This window comes from Halichoerus grypus, chromosome 14 (genome assembly GCF_964656455.1).
Source record: "Halichoerus grypus chromosome 14, mHalGry1.hap1.1, whole genome shotgun sequence".
In the NCBI taxonomy this organism is placed as follows: domain Eukaryota; kingdom Metazoa; phylum Chordata; class Mammalia; order Carnivora; family Phocidae; genus Halichoerus; species Halichoerus grypus.
Window position 1 is genome coordinate 27,961,791 of NC_135725.1, and position 25,879 is coordinate 27,987,669.

General features: G+C 47.9%; 1 protein-coding gene across 1 annotated transcript; it reads right to left on the reverse strand.

Moving 5' to 3' along the window:
* Positions 1–1,219: 1,219 nt before the first annotated feature.
* FBP1 (fructose-bisphosphatase 1) lies at positions 1,220–24,588 on the reverse strand. The gene is made up of 7 exons (XM_036084768.2): positions 24,271–24,588; positions 16,332–16,494; positions 14,151–14,243; positions 8,151–8,291; positions 4,669–4,806; positions 3,474–3,593; positions 1,220–1,638 (listed from the first exon to the last, which is right to left on the reverse strand). Exons 1-7 carry the CDS (start codon positions 24,438–24,440, stop codon positions 1,447–1,449), a joined length of 1,017 nt encoding a protein of 338 aa, XP_035940661.1. The 5' UTR covers positions 24,441–24,588; the 3' UTR covers positions 1,220–1,446.
* Between the last annotated feature and the right edge of the window lie 1,291 nt (positions 24,589–25,879).

Genomic DNA, 25,879 nt, shown 5'->3' on the forward strand with positions numbered 1-25,879 from the left:
TGCCATTGTGGAGAAACTCTTCTACTGATATACTTTAAAATATTTAGAATCTAGGCTTACATCCAGGCATGATTTTAACTTGGAACATGAGGAATATGGCTATGGAACCTCTAAGAACCAAAATCAGACCTGTAGGTGGCAGCAGGGAGGCATGGGGACCTCTACAAATCCTGCGAATGCTATTACTGAGGAACCTATTAGAAAATCCCTAGCAGCCAAATATTTGAGTGGCTAAAGGGGGTGTTTTCCTTTGCAAAGAGAACATTATGTGTTTTGATTAGGAGTAGGAGGGAGCTCCCATTTTAGGAACAGCATGACACGTGGAGCCTGAGAACCAACAGACCTGGGTTCCTGCCAGGCCTCCACACAATGCTCAGCAAGCACCATCCGTTCATCCTCACCAGTGAAGGGCAGCTCACAAGTAAATATATAATCTATATTTTAACATATTAATACATTAAATATACTTGGATAAATTATTTAAAATATTAAATGTTAAACATCTGATTATTTAATATATTAATTTATATATCTACATAGCAAATAACATATTCTATATGATCATATATGCCTAAATCTAGAGCTCAAGAAAGTCCACAGATGTTTAACAGATAACTTGCTATGATCTTGGGATTCTAGTCCACGGTTAGCTAAGGGAGAAACTGCTTATATAGAGAGCCTAGTGAGAAATATACTTGCTGGCAACAAATTGTATTTCCTTTTATAATGCATCTTTTTCCTTATGGTTAGACCTTAGGAATGACTAGGCTTTGTTGTTCAACAGAGTGTTATGGTTTTTATAGAAAAGTCACCACTGAGTAGTAAGCCTTCATTTGCGACTCAGAGGGTTACACCCACATGTGAGGCCAACAGGTCATAGATGGGTAGTCCAGTACCCAGGAAGGTGTAAACAGCTCTGCCCAGGTTAGTTCTGTGCGCTCAGACCTGAACGAACAACACGCAGGAGACGCGATACATTAACTCTGTTTCCTGGCCAGACTACCTGGGTTCATATCCCCGCGCAGCCGCTCACTGGCTGGAAACTTGGGCAGATGACTTCCCCTCTCCGTTCTCCATTCTGTCATCTGTGAAAGGGGTTATTTGTATAGACTACCTAATTCATAAGGTTGTGAAAATTAAATGAGTTATCTATTGTGATATGCATTCACTGCTATTATTACCACTACTACTATTATTTGACACAAAGCAAGGAAGACTCTTTTTTAGAAAGGATATGTTTATTTCTCCCCCACCCACTCAAAATATGCCCAGTGGCATTACTGAGATAGAACAGCAGCACCAGGTACTACACAGCTTCTGATGGTGAAAATATCCATGCTTTTTATTTCTGCTGTCTAGGAATGTGTGGAGCCAGAAAGCGGTAGCACTGTGGGAGACAAAAGGTCCTGATAAATGGCAATTCTTTTTGGTGTGGGCAAGGCCAGTTCATTTGGCAGCGTGTTTCTTGTAGATCTCCAAGAACTCCTTCACGTCTTCAGGCGACCCCAAGATGACTGGCGCCCTCTGGTGGATGTCAGTGGGAACAATGTCCAGTACAGCTTCCTTCCCAGTGGTAGCCAATCCTCCCGCCTTCTCCATGACGTAGGCCATTGGGTTACATTCGTATAGCAGTCTCAACTGGAAAAAAGAGCCACGAGCAGCACGCTCATTATTACATAAAAAAAAAGGGATGCGTTCTATAGCAAACTAGTGCAGAGCTGGTGGGACTTTTCAAGGTAACCGATACTCTCCCTTTCCTTCTGTGAGGTTGTAATAGTCCTCACCCCCAAGGCTGCCTCTTAAGACCTAGTGGTTAATTTAACCATTTGGTTAAATTAAACCATTCATCAAGCCACAGCCAGCAACAGAGTGCCTGATGCGAATGTGAGACAGACCACCTGGACTCAGGACTGAATGACATTTTGGCAGAACTGATGGTTCCCTTCTCTTTATAGCACGGAAACTGGACCTAATGAGTGACTCTGTGTGTTTTGGATGGAGCTTTGCCTATTCTAAAAGCATTAAACGTCCATGGTAGTGTCTGGCTGCAGACATCTGGAAAGCAGACCGGCTTCTCCAAACAGTATAATATTGTTTGCAACCCTGTACACATTCCTTTTATAATTCTCCGAAGGCTTCGGGGGTTGGGATTGAGTATGTTATACATCTCGGCATTTACTTTTAAATATTAACTTTTTTACTGTCTGCATTTTCATGCAGTCTGCCTATTGAGCAGACAGCTTCTTGCAGGTGTTTCCTGGCTGTATTTGCATACAGGTGTCATGGCCAGATTTGCAAAACAGAAAAAAAAAAAAAGGAGGAACCTCAATATTCGTGTTAAGACACAATTTTTTGAGGCATTAAAGAAAAGTGCGACAGAGTAGGCTAATCACATAGGTTGGGATGCCTGAGGTGGTGATGGCAAGAGTGGTGTTTTAAGTAAGTAAGAACGCCTTCAATGAACTGGACATCACCAGCTGTAAAGAGGCATCTGAATGTATCTGGAACATACACATTTTTAACTATCTTAAGGGGATTCTTATTCCCATTCCTTCTCTCACATTTGAAAAAAAAAAAAGACAATCTGTCTATTGGGGAAAGCAAGGGGACAATATTTGGGAAGGAAAGACATTGTCACGGTGTAGAAGAGAAGTGGGCTGTCCCTTAGCCGGAGTAAGCAAGCACAGCAACCCCCCCCCCCCCCGCCGCCCCATACCCCACGGCCTTGGGACGCTGTCGGCATTAGACCAGTGCATTCGGTGGTTGACAGCTCACCTGAAAGCTCTAGGTTTCCCCAGACATTCTTTCCTTCCCTAGGAAGGTATCATTTTCCAAGCAGCCAATGTCAGCTCATTAGTTATTTCTATTTTACGCCTTTTGAAAGCAATCAAAGGAAACCTCTATTTGGATACATATTTGATTTTCTGCCTTGGTAATGAAGCTGAACTGTTTCATTTCACATTGTGAATGGCATTCATTTTGCCCAGGCCACCCACTGGAAGCACCCATCCTGACCGTAACACTGTTACTTATCTTTAGCAATGGAAGGGCTCTCACGAGACCATTCCGAGCTGGTATCACCTGACTTTAACTAAGACAGCCTCCAATCTAGAAAAGAATATCCCACAGATATCCTCAGTATCGTACTGCAGAGCATAACAGCAATATAACAGCTACTGTAATCTCTCTTTCTTCCTATATCAAATCCCCTGGGCTGCAAATGGAATCCACTGCTTCTCAACCACGTTTTTTTGTTTTGTTTTTTAAAGATTTTATTTATTTGACAGAGAGACAGCGAGAGAGGGAACATAAGCAGGGGGAGTGGCAGAGGGAGAAGCAGACTCCCTCTGAGCAGGGAGCCTGATGCAGGGCTTGATCCCAGGACCCTGGGATCATGACCTGAGCCAAAGGTAGACGCTTAAGGACTGAGCCACCCAGGCACCTCTCAACAGCTTTTCAGGGGATTTGATTACCTTTCCATTGGGGCTCTTCTTGTTCGCAGGGTACAGAAAGATCCCGCCATAGACCAGGGTGCGGTGCACGTCAGCCACCATGGAGCCCACGTACCTGGCCCCATAAGGGGCTGTGTTATCCTGCAAGGTTGAGACCAACAATAATTAGGGTCATGGAAAAGAGAGTTCTGCGTCCTCTCTGCTCATCTGGTTCAATGATCATTTATTTAATGAGCACCTACAAGGTGCGTGTTTGGAGCTGCGCTAGGAAATGTGATGAAAATCCTGAGCCCCAGGAGCAGAAACAGACCGCCTCTTACACCTCTCATAATAGGGTCAAATTACCTGCAGAAGTCCCCCAGGAGGGTGTCGCTGATTCTCACTACAGGGTTGGAACAGGCATCACAAAATCGTACCTTTCAGCAGGACCTTGCAGGCTGAGAAGGACTTTGCAAAGCCAAGGAGCCGGGCAAGGGGGCGTGGGACCTGCCCGAGCAAAGCACAGCAACCCAGAGAGGCAGATGCCATCTGCCTGGGGCCTGGGGAGGAAGCCGGTGCACTTGTGTGTGCAGGGTTCAGCGGGTGGGAAGGCAAAGCAGGGTAAGGCGGAAGGAGAGATAAGCTAGAAAGAGAGCCTGGGGCCGGCCAGGAGGCCCTGAATGTCATCCTAACAAGGTCTGGGCTTCCTCCTCATCACATAGCAGCTTTCAAAGGCATTGAAGAGGATGACAAAATTGGATATTCCTACATAAAACTAGCTCTGTAAACAGCCCTTTCTTCTCTTTGTATTCAGTGATTTGAAACCTCTTCAGAAAGGTACCAAGATGGACACTCGTAATCTTGAGATGGCGAACAGAAATCCATTGGCCACCCCAGGGCAGGCACCTGGGTACGAGAACCGTGTTCTGTACCATCCGAGATCGGGGACCACAGAAGCAAAATGTTTTACTGCCATGGACTCACTCATCTGGCTGACTTTATTGTCCTGATTTTCTCCTGCCAGCAGAAAGCGGCAGAGGCTGAAACGGACCCTCGGACTTTGACATCCGAGGGCAGGAGTTCCAGTCCCCAGTACGAGGTGGGAACCTCGCCATGGGGTCGGTGCACACTGGAGTCCAAGCCCCTGCCATCCCTGCCACCTTTAGCCTCCAGGGTAAATCATGAACCAACAGATCTGTGCATAACTCGGGGCCCTCCCACAGAGCCCCTCACTTACCGGGGGGAACTTCTTCCTCTGGACATACTCGGTGACGGCAGGGTCGAACTCCCTAGCATAGCCCTCGTTGAGGCTATAGATTTTTCCTTTCTTTTTGATTTTCACATCTTTATCCACCAAAATGAACTCTCCAATGGCCTGGGAAAGGGAAGGAGACGGACAGGTGATGAGCCACTTCCTCCAGGGCCAGGCTGCGCTGCACCTGGGATCCTGAGGCTGGGGGCACAAGGTGCCTCTCCCAGCCCTGGGACACCCTGTCCCCGACCTGCCACTCCAGGAATTGTGAACAGGGCCGGGGCAGAGTCAGTGGGCGAAAAGGAAACAGGAGGAGAGAAGAGGCTGCTGCAGATGCCAGGGATCGAAACTCTTGACTGGGCTTTCAAATGGTTTCAGTAAAACAAGAAAGAAAACAGACAAAAGTAGGGAGGGCAGAAATACCTAACACAGCAGCAAAACCTGAGGGAGAATGAGAACTGTGTATCCACTCAAGTGGGATTTAAGAAACAAATGAGCAAAGGAAAAAAAAGAGAGAGACAAACCAAGAAACAGAGTCTTTATAGAGAACGAACTGCTGGTTACCGGACAGGAGGGTGGGCAGGGGGGTGGGGAAACGGGGGATGGGGATTAAAGAGTACACTTATCAGGATGAGAAAATAGTAATAAAACAACAAAAAATAAACAGCTGTGCCCCCCGGGGGGCAGGGGAAATGTGTGTCCAAAGCAATATACAATTTTGCAAAAAAAAAAAAAAAAATTCTGCTGGTGCACCCAGGAGGTGGGGTATGAGGAGAGGTGGGCACGGAGTCACACCGGCGTGCTCAGGAGTGCTCTCGGCTTTCCATTTCTGCCGTGATGACGTGTCCCTTCTCTGTGCTGCCGCGGAAGGGAAGAGAATCCGGAGTCTGGACTCCCAGCCTCTGTAACCCTGGGTGCTTTTGCTCGCTGATCTGCAACACGTTTCTCAGAACTCGGTCCTGCCACCAAGTTCCGCTGCTGAGCTGATGCCTCTGGGGCTGAGGTGCTTTAGAGGAGACCGGAATCTGGAGAGAAAGCGTCACCTAGGTCCTGTTGCCCGGGACTGAGGACTGTTTGGAGCTCCCACGTGTCCTGAGAAGAGGCTGACTGAAGCTCTGCCCTGGTCGGGAGGGGGCTGCTCCCTGGAGGCAAGAGCTAAGAAGAAAGGAGGTGCCCCAGCCATTTACCCCCATCGCAGAGAGTCCTTCCTGCAGGTAGGGAGTGTGACCTAGAAAGGAAGGAAGAGAGGGAGGGACGGAAGGAGGACTAGGAGAGCAGGAAGGAGGATGGAAGAGGGGAAGGAGAAAAAGACTAGAATTAACAGTGGTCACTGCAAGGTTTCACCTGAGTGATTCTTTTTTTCTTTTATGGTTTTTTGTTGTTTTTTGTTTTTTGTTTTTTTGTATTTCCAAAAATTCTGGCCACAGTTCTGCAGAAATGTTCTTTTATAATCAGAAAGCGAACTCACTAGCTAGGTATCTTTACAGAAGAAGACCTGAAAGCAAGCCATCGCCCAGTGGGTGCTGCAGAGCTCTTGCAGCCATGCTTTCCGACGCCCTGCCCTGGCACCTGGCCAGAGCACCCAAGACGTGAAGGAGGAAAGTCTCCTGCACGCGCACACAAGAGCCTGAGAGCCTTCTGAGGGTTCAAGCCTGCTGGAAACGCACATATAGCTGTCTCCGTCTTTTGAGCAGAAACCGCCAGCCAAAATGAATAGAAAGCGCTGAAGGGGTCCTGAGGTTCGCCCTGCAGGCAGCGGGGGGAGCAGTGGGTTAATGAGACGGCGGCCCCAGCAGGGGACTATGACAGCGGGCCTGCACTGTTCTTCCAAACACTGAGGGGCCATTAGGACTCGGAGTGGCAAAAGCCTATCACATACACAGAAACTGACTCCCAGAGACACCGGTCTATGACCTGGAGACAAGAAAAGATTTCATTTTTTCTACAGGTCCATCAACTCAAAGGTAACAGAGAAGTCACTAGAAGAATGTCTGGGGAAGCAGTAAATCTCTAGCAAAGCCATACATCTGCAGACTTCAGTGATTCCAGAAACTGTGCACTGGGCTCAGGGTGAACTTTGCTCCAGTTCTGCCACTATGTTCCCCTGAGGTCGCCCCACTTGGAGGCTTAATCTAGTGTTGTTCTCCTACCTTTGTTTATTTATTAAGCGCTGGTACTTCCAAGGAGCCAAAGTCCAGTTGTGCAAGAGTACAGGGGGCCAAGGCAGCCTACATTCTCATTGCTACGACCTGCCACGCACACGAAGCCCGGGGCCTCACCAGGAGCTATACCTGTCTCCCGCCCGATTCCAGCCAGCCGTGTGTACCCTGTGTTCCGTGTGTCCACAAAAAGCGCCGAATTAATAAAGTTTCATTACTGTCATAGGAGGACATGTCTAAAACCAAAAGGTATTTATAAACCCAATTCTTTTCCCTTTGGGGCACTGGATCAAGTGCATGATGAATGTGCCTGCCTACTGAATTCTATATTCAACGGTAGGTTGAGTTGGGCCAAATATAATAAGGAGACTTCTTTCCGCAATTCATCGGCTCCATTGGAACTGTCATCTACCTGAATAAATAACTCCAATTAATACACACGTGGAAGAAATCATCCACAAATTCAAGCTGTTGATGAATATTTTTCGTGGCACCTTGGGCTCCTCTCCACTAAGTAGCTTTTCTCTCTAAGGTGGAATGAGGACTTATCTTCATTTCATTCTTTATTTTCTCTTCCTTGAGTTTATCAAAGCCTTACCAAAACTGCAAGCATTCACAGAGCGTTCATCTGCGTATGCACAACATCAAATGATCTGGTAGCTATGTTTGAAGAAACAAGGCAATCCACTGCATCAGTTGGGACACCCGTTCACCTCTGCAAAACAAGCTAGTCATGGACATAGTGGGTGGCAAAGAGACCATCTACCGGCCCCACCTGGTCCATAAATGTGTTTTAGTTGGCTAGCACATGTTTTACAAATCTAGAAATAATACATTTTTTTTAATCCACTGTTACTTGAGACACTGGAAGCCTTGGCAAGACTGAGGCCCTATTCCCAAATAGTAACAACCGCTAGACCTCTCCAGCTTACCCCCGCCCCCACCATTGCCCTTGGCCTTCCTTCCCCAGCACACCTCATTCATTTATATGGCCTGCCTGGACTCAGTGGGCATTTGAGTCAGTTGAATAATGTCTGTTCTACAGAATTAATCTTGGAACAAAGACCCCCCTTATACTCTGGAATATTATTATTCCATATTATTATATTATTTCTCACCTCAGTAATCTTCTCATGATGTACACGTGGTTCCTCCATCTCCCCCACCCCTTTGCCCACTCCATCATCTCTGGCCCTCTGTGGGCCTCATTTCCCACCTCTACATACCCCCTCTCACCCGCCCACACAAATAACAGAGCCTTGCGAACAGTCCCCAGCCAAGCACCCAACCTCCCACGGGGTCTCTCACCGGGTCCAGCATGAAGCAGTTGACGCCATTCACCATGGCCAGGACCAACATGGTGGCACTGCCGTACAGGGCATAGCCAGCAGCCACCAGGTTCCTGCCCGGCTGCAAAGCATCCTTCTCAGAAGGCTCATCAGTTGAACTCTAGGACCAGAAAGAAAACAAAACAACATGTTTTTTTGTTTTGTTTTGTGTTGTGTTTCTTTTTTCCAGTTCAGTCATTAGCAAGATGCATTATCAAGGTGCGCTCTCCTAATGCAACTGGGTATCTTCCCAGCAGGGCCTTCCTCCACACATCAGTAATATCCTGATTATATTACCACGGCAGCCTCTCCGCCCCCATACGGCAGATTTCCTGCATCTGGATCCTTCTTTCCAATCAGGGTCCTCCTCCAATTTTACTAATTTGATATTCCCTCATTTCTCCATTATCACTTTCAAAAGAGAGCGTGCCTTCTTGCCAGCTCCCACTAATTTAATCGTATTACGGCATCAATGTCTTCCACCTGCCTACTCCATCTTTGTTTAAACATATTAAGACTGGGCTGCAGGACTGCTAGTCTGGCGAGGAAATCAATTTTATGAGTTCTTGCCAGTTGCGGCACGTGCCTCAGTGGACACTCACGCATCCAAGCAATTCTCAGAAAGGTGGGGACTTGGACTAGCTCTCCAGAGTCAGGACAGGGTAGGGCAGCTGCTTTCCATTTTTTTTACCACACCCACAGTAAAAAATACATTTATGCCACAAACCAGTACCAACACACTCGCACACACAACTACACAAAGAAATGCTTACGCTTAGAACATAGCATGCACTCTAATCTTTCCTATTTTGTTTCATTAAAAACACAATCCAGTGGGTCATGTGACCACAGTTTGATACTAAGGAAGGGGACACCTTAAGGGCATAGCTCCTAGTCAAGGGTTGATAATGATAAGAAGATAATGATCTTCTTTATTAACACTTGATTGGCTTCTTTGGTCCTCAAAACAACCCCAAACAAATCTTTCAGCTTGAATACCCTACTTGGAATTTAAACAGAAACGAAAATGGGCAATTTCTGCCAATTTCATTTATTCCTTCCCCAACCAGAGATTCCAGTAGCTAAAAACAAGTATGAGCATCTATATCACAATGCTGGAAATGGAGGTCATCCCAGCAAAAACATTCCTGGTAATTTTTTTCCTGGAACTTTTTTTTTTTTTTTAATATTTTATTTATTTGACAGAGAGAGACACAGCGAGAGAGGGAACACAAGCAGGGGGAGTGTGAGAGAGAGAAGCAGGCTTCCCGCCGAGCAGGGAGCCCGATGTGGGGCTCGATCCCAGGACTCTGGGATCATGACCTGAGCCAAAGGCAGACGCTTAATGACTGAGCCACCCAGGCGCCCCTTTCCTGGAACTTTTTTGAAAGTGTGGTCCAGAGACCACATGCATCAGAATCACCTGGGACGCTTATTAAAAATGCATATCCCAGGGATGTAGCCTAGGCTTACTAAGCCAGACTTTCTAAAGGCGGGGGTGGGGGGTGGGGGGGGTGTTCCTGAGAATCTGCATTTTATTGTGCACCATACGTGACTCTGACACTGAAGTTTATGTAAAAGGCAGAGTCATAAGGACATTTCTCTCCTTTTCCCCCTCATCCCCACTCCTTGTGTTTAATAAATGGTTTTCACATAGGTGGCTCGTTGGTTGGTTGGTTGGTTGGTTGGGTTAGGTCAAGCTATTTGATTTAGTTTGCTTTGTGTTCACAGAATAGTGCATTGCATCTAAACACAAGACTAAACATACTATCAAAAATTTGAGTTGTTTACCCAAACTCCAAATTTTACCAATGCCCAGCCTTAAAAACAGAACCAGCTTCCTTCAAAGCCAGTGACACAGGGGAGGACTCGGGCCTCTAACTATCCTCTATCACAACTACTTAACCCTGCCAGGGCCGTGAGAAATCAGACCAGCAATATGTAGACAAATGAGTTGGCTGGGAGCCCCTAAAGGCTTGGAATAATCGCTTCTGCCCTAAGAAAAATCCCTCAGAGATCCACCTCACCCAGAACCATCCACCCCTGCCCGTGCCAAAGGTGCAGGAGCGAACAGCCTTTCCTGAAATGTTGTCACCTAATAATCTTACTCTCTGCCACAGAATAAGAAATGGTAACATTGCCTATGATCCACACACTCAAAGAGAAAATAATGCCATGGAATCGTGGATGAGGAGGAATTCTTTCCTAGCCTGATCTTTCTTTTTTTTTTTAAAGATTTTATTTATTTATTTGAGAGAGAGAGAATGAGAGAGAGCACATGAGAGGGGATAGGGTCAGAGGGCAAAGCAGACTCCCTGCCGAGCAGGGAGCCCGATGCGGGACTCGATCCAGGGACTCCACGATCATGACCTGAGCCGAAGGCAGTCGCTTAACCAACTGAGCCACCCAGGCGCCCCTAGCCTGATCTTTCGAATGCATGAATTCCTTCCTTCAAACCCCAGCAGGGAAGGCCTTTGGTCCAGGGATCCATCACATTCTCATGCAGGTGCTCGTGGACCCACCAAGTCCCATAAAGCCCTTGGCAAAATTAGAAAGCTCCTAGACCCTACCTCTCTCTGCCTATCCCGGGCCACAACCTGTCGGAGGTACTGGTTTGTTTTATTTCCCACCACCTCATAAGGGGTATAGAGGAAGACACCATGGATTCTGGAGACTTGAGGTGGTGGAGGAGAAAATCTGGTCGATGTGGGTATCCCCCTTGTCTTGTCGCAAGGGCTCCCAGAGCATTCGGAGTCCCCCATAACTCAGCCAATATTGTTCACCTTCTATCGCGCTAGGCCACTAGCCTACAAAACATACATTAAGACGATGTCCTGCCCTCAAGGAGTTTATAATCGGCAGTGAAGATGGGCTGGTTTTGCCTGGCCAGCATCCACCACCCTTCCGCTGGTAACTGCACGTTAATCTCCTTAAGATACCGCCTCCCTTGCTCTCAGCTCTCGGGTGGGCACATGACCCGGGCCTGGCCAACTAAATCATCGCCTGCCTCAGGCCACAGTGATTGGCTATAGCACGGCCACGTGACCTAAGCCAAGCCAATCAGATCCAGTGAGATGACATTCCTGTTGGAACTGTTGGAAGAGAGGCTTGCATCTTCCGCTTGACTTACTGGGAGGGCTGGGTGTGAGCCTGGCCTTGCTGGCTACCGTTCGCCCGAGTGGAGGAACGGAGTAGGGAGAGGAAGTGTCTCCTGATGGCGTGGTCGGAGGCCCTCAATGCAGCGGCACCTGAAGCAAATCTATCCATTGGGCTTTCTAGTTATGAAAACCAGTAATTTTCTTCTCCCTTCCTTCTTTTCCTTCCGCCCTCCCTCCTTTCATTCCTTCCTTAAGTTAGAGTTCTGATACTGTCCACTGGATATTAATACACAAAACAAGTAATATTAATAGCTAATACTTAATCAAGCACTTTTTATGTGCCAGGTACTGTTTTCAGGTCATTATTCCTAATTTTCAGTACCTCCCCTTTACAGATAAGGAAACAAGAGGCTCACGGTTACCTTGCCCGAGATCCCATAGAACTGCAAGTGTCACTGTCCGGAAGCTACATTCCATATGGTTATTAATTAGTAAGTGTATAAGTCTCGCTGTGCTCAGTTAAAGGACTTGAACTGGATTCTGAAACTGCTAGAGCACTTTTGAAACTCTGTGTTTAGTTGTGGGGACTGGATATTTTTAAAAGATGTTACAAATTAGATTATGTCCAGTATAGGGTGACCACACTAGAGAGAGGTCTAAAATCTTCTCATACAAAAGATGTTTAGCTTAAAAAAATATTTTTTAAAAGGAAGGGAGGACAGGGCAGGAAAGCCATTTCCAAACACGTTAAAACAAAAAGACAAAAAAAACCTTATTTTCGGATGCTCTAAAAGGCCAAATGAGCAATAGGGAGATATGTTGATTCAATATGTGGACAAACATTCTAACCATGATAGTCGCTCAACCTCAGGAGAATTCTACCCCTTCTGGGTGTCTCCTCGGCAGGAACTCTCTGGGACACTGGACCATGTGCCCCTTTGAGACACCTCTGGAACCTGTTTCCAGGCATCACATGGGAAAGGCCTGATCACTGTTGCCAGGTTCAGTTACCAATGCTGTGGCCTAAGGAGATGACTTCTAGCCCAGAACCACCGATGCAGAAAGCAGGAAATGTGTCATTTGAAGCATCAGACACATCAATGTTTACGCCCCATAAGCCTTCAAATGGTTTCAAACAATCAGTAAGATGTTTAAAAACTGCAATGGCATAAAGGTGGGTGTCACACTCATTTTTTTTCCCAGTCTTTTCAGAGAGCCACTTCAGGTTTCTTAAGAAGAGCATGGAGACTTGTTGTTGAGTTTTAGCATTCATAACTCAAGCTGCTACTGCAAGCTGGTTTGATTTTTTTTAGGTGATAGCTAGTTTTCTGGCTCTCCGTTTTCTAGGGATTTTTCTTTCCTTAAAAGTCTTTCCTGAGGGGCTGAGGTGGAGACTGGGGCAGGCAAACATCAGCACCCCTGTAGTTTTGGTTAAGTCATTAAGCAGGAGGCTTCCCTCACAGGAAGAATTTTGCTGGGAACCTCTCTACTATAGATTTGATACTTTGTAGGGAAAATGACCTCCCTCCATGTCTATAACAGGAATGGTATGTTTCATGGTCTGACCTGGAAAATAGCTGAGTTGTTGCCTTTGCCTTTTTGTTATGAGCATTAAAACCTTCTATTACTCAAACTGATCTCGATGTGGATCTCCCTCTTGGCCAAGACAAAAGGGCAAAATCCATTCTAGTGATGAAAGAAAACCACCCCGTGGCGGCCATGTGTTTGGAAGGAGATTACATGTAATACTAGACAACAAGTCACTCTGAGAAATAAGGTACGAATTGTGGTCTCGCATCTCAAGCTGTGGCCTCTGTCTCCTGGAACAAGAGAGCTGGGAGGAAACTCAGAGACCAGCTGAACTAAGCTGCCTCATCCACTGAGATGAAGAAACGGGCTCAGGCTCAACCACGTCTGTGAGGTTTTATTTCTAAAATAACACAAGAAGGGCTGAAGCCAAGATGACGTATTTTAGATTTCATAATGTTTACGATGGGCCCATGGGTATTCATTCTGTTTTTCACTTCTCCGTGTACTTGAGTTGTTCCAACACACACACGTGCGTGCACACACACACGCACATGCACACATGCACAAAGAAAAAGAAGGAAGGAGAGGCTCGCACAGGTGAGAAAGACCCAGGGCAGGAGTCCGGGTCCCAAGCTGCACCAGCGCACAGCAACCTTTTCACAAAGCGACAGACAGTAAACATTCGAGGCTTTACCATCACCGTCTCTATCACAGCTGCTTTACCCTGACGGCGCAGCTCAAAATCAGCCAAGGGCAATATGGGAACAAATGAGTTGACCATATGCCATTAAAACTTTATTTATGGACAGTGAAAATTAAATTTTATATGAATGACATGGGTCATAAAATATTAGTCTTTAGACTTTTTTTCAGCCATATAAAAATGAAAAGGGGGTATTTTCTGGTCCCAGGCTATACATATCAGACAACAAGCTGGATTTAGCCCCAGCGAGTCTTGGTTTGCAGACCCCGATTCAGACAATTTAAAGGACAATTTTGACATAAATAATCTCTTGTTATACTCATAATTCTCAGTTCACACAGTATGATTACTATAATCTATATTGTCTCTTATTTTTATTCTCATTTTCCATCATAAGGAAGATATAGTTAAAAAAGTGAAATATCTTTCTCTTCCCACCCATGTTTTACTATATTTTCTTTTAAACCACTTAATGGATCATCAGCAAGCAGTTAAGGCTGGAAAAGTCAGAACCTGAGATATAAACCTATCTCAAGCCTCAGAGAGTTTCATGACCTACATTCTGCCCGCTCCACCAAAAGTGAAATAGTATTGGATGTCAACCTTAACTTTTTATTTCAAACCAGGGGCTCGATATATTACATTTTACCTTTTTGTAGATGCCAAAAATTGTTCCAATGGACGCAAGGCAGTCAATATTGGAAGATCCATCCAGGGGATCAAAACAGACCACATACTTACCCTGAGCAAAAAAAAAAAAAAAAAGGAAATACAACTTTAATTTTAAAATTATAACAAAACAAAGAGCATACACAAAGGGGATAAAACAAGGGAATCTAGGAGAAAGTTCAAGAAATGTGAATCTGATTTGTCTGTCATAGAAGGTATGAGGTGGCATACAGAACGAAAACAAAACATCTGTCCCAAAGGATCACTAGGCAGAGAAAACATAACTTAGAATAGCAGGTCTAGATGAAGATGATGAAACAGAAAAATAAGTCATAGTTTCCTACACTGCTGATATAGATGAATCATAATTTTGATCTGAGTTTCCTGGCAGCCAAAGGAAAAAAAGAAATGAGGCTAGTCACTAATTTCTCTTTATTCACAAGGGAAAGGAAAAAAAAGGTAACAATTCCTTAGCTGAAGCAAAGATAACATTAAGATCTATTTGAAAAAACTTCTCATGCACGTCTTATAGCTGACACGCGGCTGCAGTGCACAGAGTTCCCAAGACAACCCTACCGTGATTCCCAAAGGGCATAACCCTCTGTCGTAATGGGACTACCAAAATTTCATTCTGTGAACCAGATTTTCAGTGGTGTGCTAGAGCTGGTTGTTATATGTGCCCAAGACCTAATTGTGCACATCGCTTCCCAAACTCTGCTTTCAGTGATGTCATGTTGGTAGCTTGAAATAAACTATGGGGCATATTTACACAGTAGAAATTGGTATGTGCTACAAAGCAGAGATTTTTTTTTTTTTTTTAGAGAGAGTGCATGTGTGGGATCGGGCAGGAGGGGCAAAAGGAGAAGGAGAGGATCCTAAGCGGGCTCCACACTCAGCACAGAGCCAGATGTGGGGCTCCATCGCACAACCCTGAGATCATGACCTGAGCAGAAATCAGGAGTCCGATGCTTCACTGACTAAGCCACCCAGGTGTCCCAGAGATTTTTTTTAAGAGAGAGTTAACCTGAATACCACTGGGGATTTTTCCATCTCCAGACTGGCCACTTTAAGATGTGGTTTTTAAATGTTCTGCATCAAATTAAGAGGTTTCTCTGATTGCCTGACCTATTGCTCTTAACAAATCACCCTGGCCCATGCAGAGGAAACTGTCATCTGGAAAACAGAAACATGCCTATTATCGAGGCACATTATAGTCAGGGAAGTTTGGGGTAACTGATAGAGGATATGAAACACAAAATTCAATCCACATGCCTAAAACTGCCAACTACCTTGGGGAAGCCCAGCAGAGAAAAACATGAACTTTGAATCATGAAGTGGTATTTTAGGAATGATGTAAAACAAGCTAATCAGATGTGGCTCCCCACCCTTCTTATAAAGGTCAAAACTGGGTATCAGGCAACCTCTTTAAATTCATCTTCCAATTGCTTTTTTCTAATGCTACTCCTTCTGGTCCCCAATTCATCTCAAACAGGGAAAGATGGTAAGCCCACAGAACTTCACATCACATCTCAAACTTTTTTTTTTTTTAATCATATGATTGTTGTTGTTCTTCAAAAGCTGGCTATACTCTTTCATTCACTTTTTCAACAACAATTTATTGTTGAGCCCCTACAAGCTGCCGGGTACTATGCTAGATGCCGGGATACAGAAAAGAATATAATCCGTTTCTGCCTTCAAAGAGCAATCAAATTAATGGGATCCCCATGGATTATAATGCATAAATCAATGATAGAAACTGAGAGCAGTTTAGATTGGCAAGAAAGGTGAATGGGAAGGTTGGCGATTTGGTGGGTGGAGATGAAGAAAAAAGAGGTAGTTAACAGAAGGCAGACTTTGAAGAACCTTGAATGTGAAAACAAAACTTTAGGGGTGGGGATGAGTATGAGTACATATGAATCTCTCTAACGCTTGAGTACATGGGGGGGTGGTAATAATGGCATGAACTATGGTGGTAGCATGGACAGTAAAGGATAGATGTGAGATATGGTAGTAAGGCAGAATCTGTGAAATGGTAACTGATGGGGAGGAATATGGGATGATTCCTAGGACTCTAGCTTGGCTGAGCAAGTGGGGCCATTTATAAAGCTAGGATGATGGTTACACTGAACACCCTCCCCCCACAGCAGAAATGCAGACCCACCCTTTTCTCGGGCTCTACTATAATGGCGTGCTTATCTTCTTCTGACACAAGAACGCAGGTGGCAAAGGAGGACTTCAACACGTTAATAACCAGGTCATTGGAGAGGACATCCAGCTTCTTCACTTGATCACCGGTCACGTTGGTAGAGCCAGCAATTCCATAGCTAGAAGGAAGAAAAGTCACAAAAATATAAGCCATGACCACCAGGATATGCCAATGCACCTCTAAACCCACTGAAAGCAGGTGTTTAGTAGAATTCAGAAGACAGAAAAGAAGACACGTGGTTTGGGAGAAACAAAACAAGAAGAATGGTCATCCCCCTAGATTGACTCCTAACAAGGAGCAAATATTCACCTGTCCAGTATGTCAAGTACCCAGCACACCTTTGTGGGTAAATCCATGTTTCTCAACCTTTCTTCAATGGCCTCTAAGAAGACTTTTTAGCTTTTTTTCCCTAATCACACTCCTCCATGAAATTTTACCCCCACAAGTATAGTGTGTATCTGTACTTCATATATTAAAAAGATTGATTTTTCTTCACCTCCCCCCAAAACCAGTTTTTACCCTTGAATACACAGGTTAGCACATAATCAATCAGCTGAGAGGTACAGCAAGCAAGGAAAACTTCTGGGTAGGAGGGAGTCTGAGCTGTGAGCTAAGCCAAGGGACGCTATGATGTCATAGCTGAAAAGTTCCTAAGGGACAATACAGACTGGCCCCACCACCTCATTTTATAGAGAAGGAAGCTCATTCGCAGACACCGACGGGCTTGTACAAAGCGGAGAAGCAGAGCAGAGGCGAGAAGCTCGCTCCGACTCCCTCCCGGGCCAGGCCTCCCTCACTGGCAGGAGTCCTCCGGCTGCCGGCGTGAAAAGTCTGGAGTCTCTACTCTACTTTCAAGGTACCTGTAAGTCGGTGGCTGCAGAATTCCCAGAATTGGAGTGGCTCGTGCAAAATGCAGCCTAGTTTGTGGGAATGGAGGAAGAGGCAGGCTGGACTAGCGGGGCTCGAACAGGAATACTGAAAGGAGGGGAACCGTTTGCGAGAGAGGGGGCACAGCCCAGAGAAGAGACGGCAGGAGATGGAAGACGTCGCCCAACCGCTGAAGGGCCAGGACAGGGGCCTTGGCTGACAGGGTCAGGAGCACTCGCCTGGGAACCAGTGGTCCCAGCGGCCCCTGCTTCAACTCCTGCAGATGCATCTTCTGTCGACAGACAGAACTCGCTTGTCTCTGGCTGAACAAAACGCAGCCAACACCAGGGACTGTCCCAACCCAGACGCCTGGCCTGGCCTGGCCTGGCCTGATTGGCTCCAGAAGGTAACTCCGGCTTCACGGCAAGCCCACCTCCAGTGTCGCTTCCACGTCATTCCCTTGCCCCCCCTGGAAAGAGCATCTCGTCCCGCCAGCCCGGGGCCCAGTGCTCCCCCTCCCGCCATGTCGCTCCTCGTTCATGAGTAAAAGACCAAGGGTCTGCCACACTTGCAGCTGTAGCCCCGTCCTCCTTCCACCTACTCTTTTTCTCACCTCAATCCTGAGGCCGATGCCGGTGGAGAAAGAAGGCAGCCAAATTCTGGGTGGAACGAGAGGGGCCTGGCAGGGCCACCAACCCAAATACATCTCCCTCGCTGGCCCCACAGGCCCTAACTGTCGCTCCTTCCTCGCCTGAGATGTCCTCACTGAAAGGCACTGCTAATTCAGGCAGGTGAACAGGCTGATGGAAAGGAGCCTGAGCTTCCTGACAGGAACCTGGCTCAGACCTCACCTCTGCAAGTCACTTGTCCTGTCTCCTCGGGTGTGTGTGCCCACTGAAGGCAAGAATACTTTGTGTGGTGCTAGAGGATTCCATGAGGTGAGACGTGCAAAGGGCTTAGCACAGCCCTTGGCATCTAACAGGTGAGAAAAAATGTGAATTACCTTGGTTTGCTCTCTCAAGGGAGCCCTCATTAGGGATCTGCACCTGCTGCGGGAGGGGCGGAAGAGTCTCGGAGACTCCCAGGCTTCACCCCCCATCCTGTTAGCATGGTCGGTTTATCCTTCGCTCCGATGAGGAAGACAGAGGGTATGTTTTCCTCCATTGTGTCCCAGCTTCCAGCACACTGTAGGCCCTCAATAAATACTTGCCGCACGAATGAATGGCATTCACCGAGGAAAGCAAAAACCTGAGTCTGAAGGAATGAATATAGGAGCAACCGACTTTCAAAGTCATTCCACACGCTGGAGAGCCGGGGGAGGCCATTGGCACAGTGCCCAGAGGGGCAGGCCTCCGAAGACAGCTCCACAGAGGCCGGGCGGCTAGGGCAGAGGGACGGGGCCCCAGAGACAGGCGTGGGAAAGGCCTATGTCACACTTGGGCCCATGTCCCACCTGCTCAGGTATCTCATCCAGCAAGTCGGGTGAAGTCCGGCCATGGTCCTTTTTTCTCAAAGGCTTCCTAGAGGCCTGTGTGAGTTTTCCTTCATGTCCCAGTGTTTATCATCCTCCAGGAACTGTTCTCAGGGCTGGGGTTACAGTGCGGAGCAAGACAGATGAGATCCTTGCCCTCACAGAGCTTATATTCTAGTAACAAGTAAGTGCTTGATATTTATATTCATATTCTAGTAAACAAGTAAGTGCTTTGGAATGGTCGAGACCACCAGCCAGGTTCCTCACTGCTGCTCCGGGGTTCTGGGTTACACAGGGTGCACCACCCGTCTATAATGGGAGTCGAGTGCGCCATGTAACACACTGCGGGAGGGACGCTCTGGGGACACTCGCTACACGTGGCACCGAAATAGCCATCTTCCCTGCCAAACTGTTGCAGATCACCGGCCACCTCCCCCTCTCCTGCTCCCTCAAGGTCGGGTAGTTACCTTCCCCCCCTCCTCTTGACCCCATGGAAGGTCCCTCCTCTGTTCTAACCAGGACCTTTTTCCAACTATCCCCCAGTTGCTTGTGAAGCATTAAAAAAATTAATTAATTTAAACAAACACTATGGAGATAGAATATTCTGGGCCCCTCAAACTCAAAATTCAGGTTCTAACTTTCCTAGGACATCTGGTGGGAGGGTTTCCCCTGGTGAGACCTGGTGGTAAGACGGTCTTAAAGGCAAAGGAAAGTGATCCTAAAGTAGAATCAGGGTTCAGGAGAATGAGTTCCCAGATCACCATGTCCATAGTAATTACAACCAAGTTTATACCCCATCACTGGGTATTCCCTGCGTTTTGTCTTGTCACATCAAGTTAGCCGTGACTCATGTTTGTCACACTGCCCTGCCTTACTTGCTCAGGGATGAGGAGCCAGGCCAGGCGAATGCTCAGTCAGGCTTCTCCAACACACCGCAGGAGGGGCCCGCACAAGAGCTGCAAGGTGTCCCTGAGGGAACAGGTTTCCACAGCTCAGTGAAAAGCCAGAAGCAGGCAAGACTCCTCCAACTCTGACAGAGGACAAAAGCCTTCAGAAATATCCTCCAGGAACTAATTAGCTGAAGAGAGCATGGAGTTGTTTTCTCCCCAAGTTTTCAGAAACCCGCTTGAAACAAGAAATTTCTGCATTCTCATCAGTCATCATTACTCAAAGGCCCCAAAGGATAAATGACGAAGAGCCTTCCCTGTGTATTCCGATGGCCACAAGGAGAGAGCAGAGTCACCTGCAGGCCTACAGAACTGGTAGCAGATATGGGCCTTGGCTTCTAGGGAGGAGCCCATGCTTCTGCCTGGCCACTTGAACTAGGGCTTGCAAAACAGATCAACTGTGTTCCCTAAACTGGAATTCTAGGCAGACTCCAGGATTGCCCAGCAGAGGCCGGAAGCCTGGCCTGGTTTAGAAGCAACTTTTGTACCAGCTGTTATGAACAGGAGGGCACGGCACCAAACACCCTCTCACACACCACCAGACTCTTTCTTAGATCTGTTCCCAATGTGCTGTTCCCTGGGGCCCAAATCAGAAAGCAACTGAGGCTGCAGGGATGTGGGGAAACCATCATCCAACTGTCAAAAAAGCCTTCCAGAAGCCAACTACGCCTTACAATCAGTGGAGAAAGAGAAACGAGCCAAAGGGTGAAGAAAATGGGTTGACTCAAGCAAGCTGTAAACCTCTAGGCTAAACTCCCTCCTCCACCCCGCCCCGAGAAGGGCTCCGTAGCAGCTGGGCACTGATCATGCAGGGACAGAGACATTCGTTTTGACTGAGCAGGTGACTTGATCTGCCAAGGAAGCTTTTCCTAAATTCAAGTTACCCAGAGGGAAAGGGAACATTACTGGCTTTACTCCATGGGCTGGGACTCTAGCTCACTGGAGTTCAAATCCATCGTAAATCACAAACTTTACGGCTCATCCATTCTAGAAATCATGTGCAAATTTGAAACACAATGCTGGGGCGCCTGGGTGGCTCAGTCGTTAAGCGTCTGCCTTGGGCTCAGGTCATGATCCCAGGGTCCTGGGATCGAGTCCCACATCGGGCTCCCTGCTCGGCAGGAAGCCTGCTTCTCCCTCTCCCACTCCCCCTGCTTGTGTTCCTGCTCTCACTATGTCTCTCTCTCTGTCAAATAAATAAATAAAATCTTTAAAAAAAAAAAAAAAGAAACACAATGCTAATATTTAATCCAAATTTCTAGGGCTTTTAAAATACTGGCCAAATTTAACCTGTCCTTTTATATGAATTAAAGGATTATTCATTTAGGAGTTCCCTGTTATATGAATTAAAGCGACATAGCTTTTTTCCAAGTTTTTGGTGAGGTTTACAGTACAAGGGCAAGAAGACGTATTGTAGGTAGCAGCTCTTCAAACTGATTTTTGCTCCCAAACTCCAGAAAGAGAACTCTTGTGTCTCTAGGGGTTTAAAAAGGAACAATCAAAAGGGCTCAGACCCTCACAGGATGCTTCCCACCCTTGAACTGCTTGGACTGCCAGGCCAACTAATTTGAATGAAAATGAAGTGAAATGTCTAGGCATTTCAAATGAAATACTCTCCCCAGTAGGACTCTGGTCAAATGCAAACTTCAAGCGCTTTCCTTTGTTGCCAGTTACCTGTGACACAGTTCTGCACTGGGTGACTTCCAGAAGTAGCCTGACAAACTGGTCCAGAGGTCCTGGTTTCCCCCTCCCCCCGCATCAGCCAAAGTTTACTTAGCGGATGCCTGTGGGGCTCCGTTGAGAACAACATGGCTGCCATTTGCACATGATTTCTAGAATGGATGAGCCGTAAAGTTTGTGATTTATGATGATCAGGGGAAAGCCGCCTTCAGCAACATTTCTGAAGACACAGGGTTGGAGGCAGGGCTACTCCCAGGAAGAAAGCTTCCTTAGCATTTCCTCCCGGTGTCAACAAGGCAGCGGGAAGCAGGCCGCAGGCTGGACACCACGCAAAAGAACCAAGTGAATGAGCTCATTTTCAGAACACCCAACTGAAGAGAAAGGAAGGCAGATTATTATTTAATCCTTATCACGAAAGTTGAAGGTAACATGACCTGTTATTGACTGATGCCGAGGTAAGTGACCAACCGTTCACCCAGACAGAAAATCCAAGGGTCGGAGCAGAAATTCCTTGAAGAAGAGATGCCAACCAGAGCAGCTTTCACAGGTCACAAACCCCAACCTTTGCTTGTGTTCATGCCAGCCCAAAATTGAAAGGTATCTCAATTAACAAAAATATATATAATCATAATCTTCAGCCTAGGAAAATAATGACAATATTGGCTGGCACCTGTTTAATGAACTCAGCTCATCCTCACACAGCTCTCTGAGGTTGAAAAAAACAGCGGTCTCCATCTTACCAGTGGGGAAACCGAGGCTCAGAGTTATTACATCAATTGCCAAAACCCTCACAGAAGCTAAATGGCAGAGCCAGGACTCGGAGCCCATCTCCATTGCTCCCCAAAATGTGCGTGTTCCTGTTCTATGAAATCCGGTCCTGATTTTCTTCTCCTCTTCCTCTCTGCCTCAGGGCACAGGTGCCAAAAACCAGGGGCCAAATCTTGAGGAAGGGCTTCCTGCCCTAATTTCACAAAGCCCATCCAACTGCAGGCTGGACAACACCTCCAACTGGATAGCACTCCAACACCTCAAGTTCAACGTTTCCAAAATGTTGGGATCATCTTGTCATCCATCCCCAACCTCTAAAACCAGCTTCTGCTTTGGAATTCTATTTTTGGTTTTTGTTTTGCTTCGTGTTTTAATGGTGTGGCCCTGCTCTCAATTGCTAGAACCTGCTCTTTGAGAACCTGGCTGCCCTTCTCACTCAGTCCACACTCAAGACTTCCCCAGGCTCTCTCTTTCCCCCAGGCTCTCCCCTCCAATGCTTTCCTCACCCCCCAGCCTTAGTGGGTTCTCGCCATGTTTCAGCTTTCTTTCTTCCAATTCTGTACTTCCAGCCATATCCTCCCCAGATTAGTGGCTAATCATACCACTGACCTACTCAAAAACTTTTACTCTCCCCTTTGCATACTCCCCCCAAAATATCAAGTATTCACCCCTGCTATCAGATGCTCCCCAATGCACTTGTAATTTCACATCCACAAACACCCATCCACATGTGCTCCATGCTTGAGTCAAACTGAAGGAGCACATTTTCCAGAAATATTTTCCCACCCCTTACATTTCTTTGCACAACTGAATGCTATCCAGCCATCAGGCCTTAGGACCGTTGCCCATTGCCACGCTCATCTCGATGCCCCACAATCCTTTGCATCCATCCACATTGTATTTCTGGTACCTCTATGAAAGCACCTTTCAGGATCTCTATTGTGCTTTATAACTAATTCCATACTTGTCTAACAGCATAAGCTCTGTTGTTCTCATCTCTCAATCTCATCTAGAATTTTGTACATTGTGGGTGTTCAACACATTTTGTTGAACTAAACAGAACCAGTGAATTCTTCAAGCAGTGATTTGGAAACACGTACAAAGGAAAGCCAACTCCACATGGCTAAAGCAAAACCTGAAGCCACTGGAGAACCACTTTCTGCCAAAGGAGTGAAAACAAAGACATGAGCAAACACTTCAGTTTGAACCATGAATTCATCAGATCCCCTTATAGGCCCCTTATAGACTGTTCTCCCGGGAGAACAAAACGCTGGTTGCTCCTTGTATGGATCGGCATCCCTTCTCTCCAGGGACTGGGTAGAGGGGAGCCAGAAGCACAGAAATAAGGCTTCAAGAACAGGTTTTCCAGAAGGCAATGGCTTCTTGAGATACGATTCTTAATTCACATCAAAAATAAAATTGGTGAGATTTAGAGTTGGGTGAGTTTTAACTGACTTCTGAAAAATAAAGTCCAACACGCGGCATAAAGAATCGCAGCCTGGACAACAGGCCCACTCACCTCATCTCCCCTGCCCTCAGGGCCCTCAGCTGTACAAAGAAGGGCTGGACTGGCTGCTCCTGAGAGCTCTGGGCATGCAGGCTTCCTCCCAGCCTGCCCTGGGCTTCCTTTGCTCCTAACGGGACTTGTTTAGGGTCAAGGAGATACTAAATCAGAAACCTGACTTGGGACCCCAATTCCAGAGGGAGCAAAGAAGGGAAAAGGAGCGAAAGGGAAAAGAAGCACCCGTGCAGGCACTTTCCTGTGTGAGGCTAAGTTGGGTATGGTGGGCTGGCCAGGGGCTCAGCCTGGCCAGCCTGTTTCACCACGAGGAGGCTGAGAGCGGGGGCAAAGGCAGGCTGCTCAGCCCAGGGGAGAGGGCTGCTGGATGGAGGCAGGTGTGAACTGTGAGCCAGGTCCCCCCGTGGGGGCACTCCCAAGCTCAAGGGAGGGGGAACCAGGGCTTCGGTGCAGTTGGACAAGCTCTGTGAGAGAGGGGCTACGAGGGAAAGAGAGAGAGAGACAGACGCTCCCATCTGCCAGACAGGCAGGCAGGCTGACAGCAGGAGGGCCAGGGGACCACACATCAGACTCCCAGGCAGATCCCCAACAGGACAGACAGACAGGACATGCGTGGCCCGACGGCCTGGAGGCCTGACTCACAGGTGCGCAATGCCCGCCTTGCGCACGGCCGTGGAAATGGCTTTGACCGCCGTGCAGAGCGAGTTGAGCAGCTGGGTCATCTCGCCCGTGCCGCGGGCCTTCCTGCCCTCCTCCATGACGAAGCGGGTCAGGGTGACGATATCCGTGTCGAAGGCCGCCTGGTCCGTCATGCTGAGGCCGGGCTGCGGTGCGCGGGGCGGCAGGTGCACGAGGCAGGTGCGGGCGGCGGGACGCGGCGGGAGGACGGACAGACGGCGCCGAGCGTCCGCACCGTTCGGAGCCTAACCGGCCAAGGCCCCGTCCCCGCGGGGAGTCCCGGGCGAACCTATAGGCGCGGGTCGCCGCCCCCCGCCCCCGGGAACACCTCCGCGCCCGGGTCTCCTCCCCCCTCCGAGTGCGGCTCCGCCCACGCCGATCCCCCGGTGACGTCCCCGAGCCCCGCCGCAGGCTCTGCCCCCCCACTCGCCGCCCCCGGTCCCTCCGCTGTCGCCCCGCGACGCCTCGGCGCCGGCTGCCGACGGCCCCCGGCTTGGCGGAGCGGCACTCAGGGCCACCTGCACGACCCCCGGCAGTCCCCGGCCCTGACCCCTCCCTGCAGTTGTCAGACGGAAGCTGGGCAGGTTGGGGCAGGGCTCCCGGCGGCGCTGGGGTGCAGAGGCCGGCGCTCCAGCCCGCTCCGGGGCCTCCCCGCTCGCGCTGCTAGCCGCCGCCCGTCGTCCCCGCGGCCCCCAAACCCCGTCACCACCTGCCCCCTGCTCCCTGCCCTCCGGCTCTTCTCACCAAGCCGGGAGAAGTGGATTCCCTGTCCCTCACTGGTCCGATGGCCCCTGGCTGGAGCGCTCATTCCGGCCTCTTCTCTTCAGGATTCCTAGAATGCCAGAACTATTGGAGACCACAGTTTTCAGTATCTGCGTTTGGCAGAAAAAAAACAGTCACAAACACAGGGAAGTATCCCCTGAATGCCACACTGAGGCCAGAGACTCCGTAGACCACATCCTGATCTCTTTGTAGCCACAACACGGTTGTCTTAAGCCGGTTCATGCACTGATTCGTGGAACATTTATTGAGCACCTACTGTATGCCGGGCACTGTCCTGTGCTGCCCTGGGGACAGAGCCTGAACAGAAGAGACAAAACTCCTGCCTTCTTTGACCTTACATTTTAACAGAGACAATAAAAAACAAACCAACCAGAGATTGGTATGTTAGATAAGCCTAAGAGCTGTAGAGGAAAATGAAATAGGAAAAGGCGACAGGGATTGTTGGGGTCAGGGGTTAAAACTAGTGAAGGAAACCCTCACTGAGAAAAAAAGTCTCCGAAGCGAAATATTTCCTTAACTATAACATCCGAAATGTAATGACGGCTACTGTGGCCTAGAAACCAGTCATAACAGCTCCATTCAAGAGTTTGCCCTTTATGTGTCAGACAATTCGCGCGTGGGGGGCTCAGATGAGCTAGGACCCTGAAATCCAGCTCGTGCCATCCAGTCCCCCTGAAGTGGAATCCCTTGGAAAGCAGCCCCGGTAAGCTCAGAAGAGGTTAGGGGGTGGGGTTAGGCAGGCCTGCTGGATTCCCAGCTCCAGCCTCACCGGCCCGGAGCCCTCGGCCAG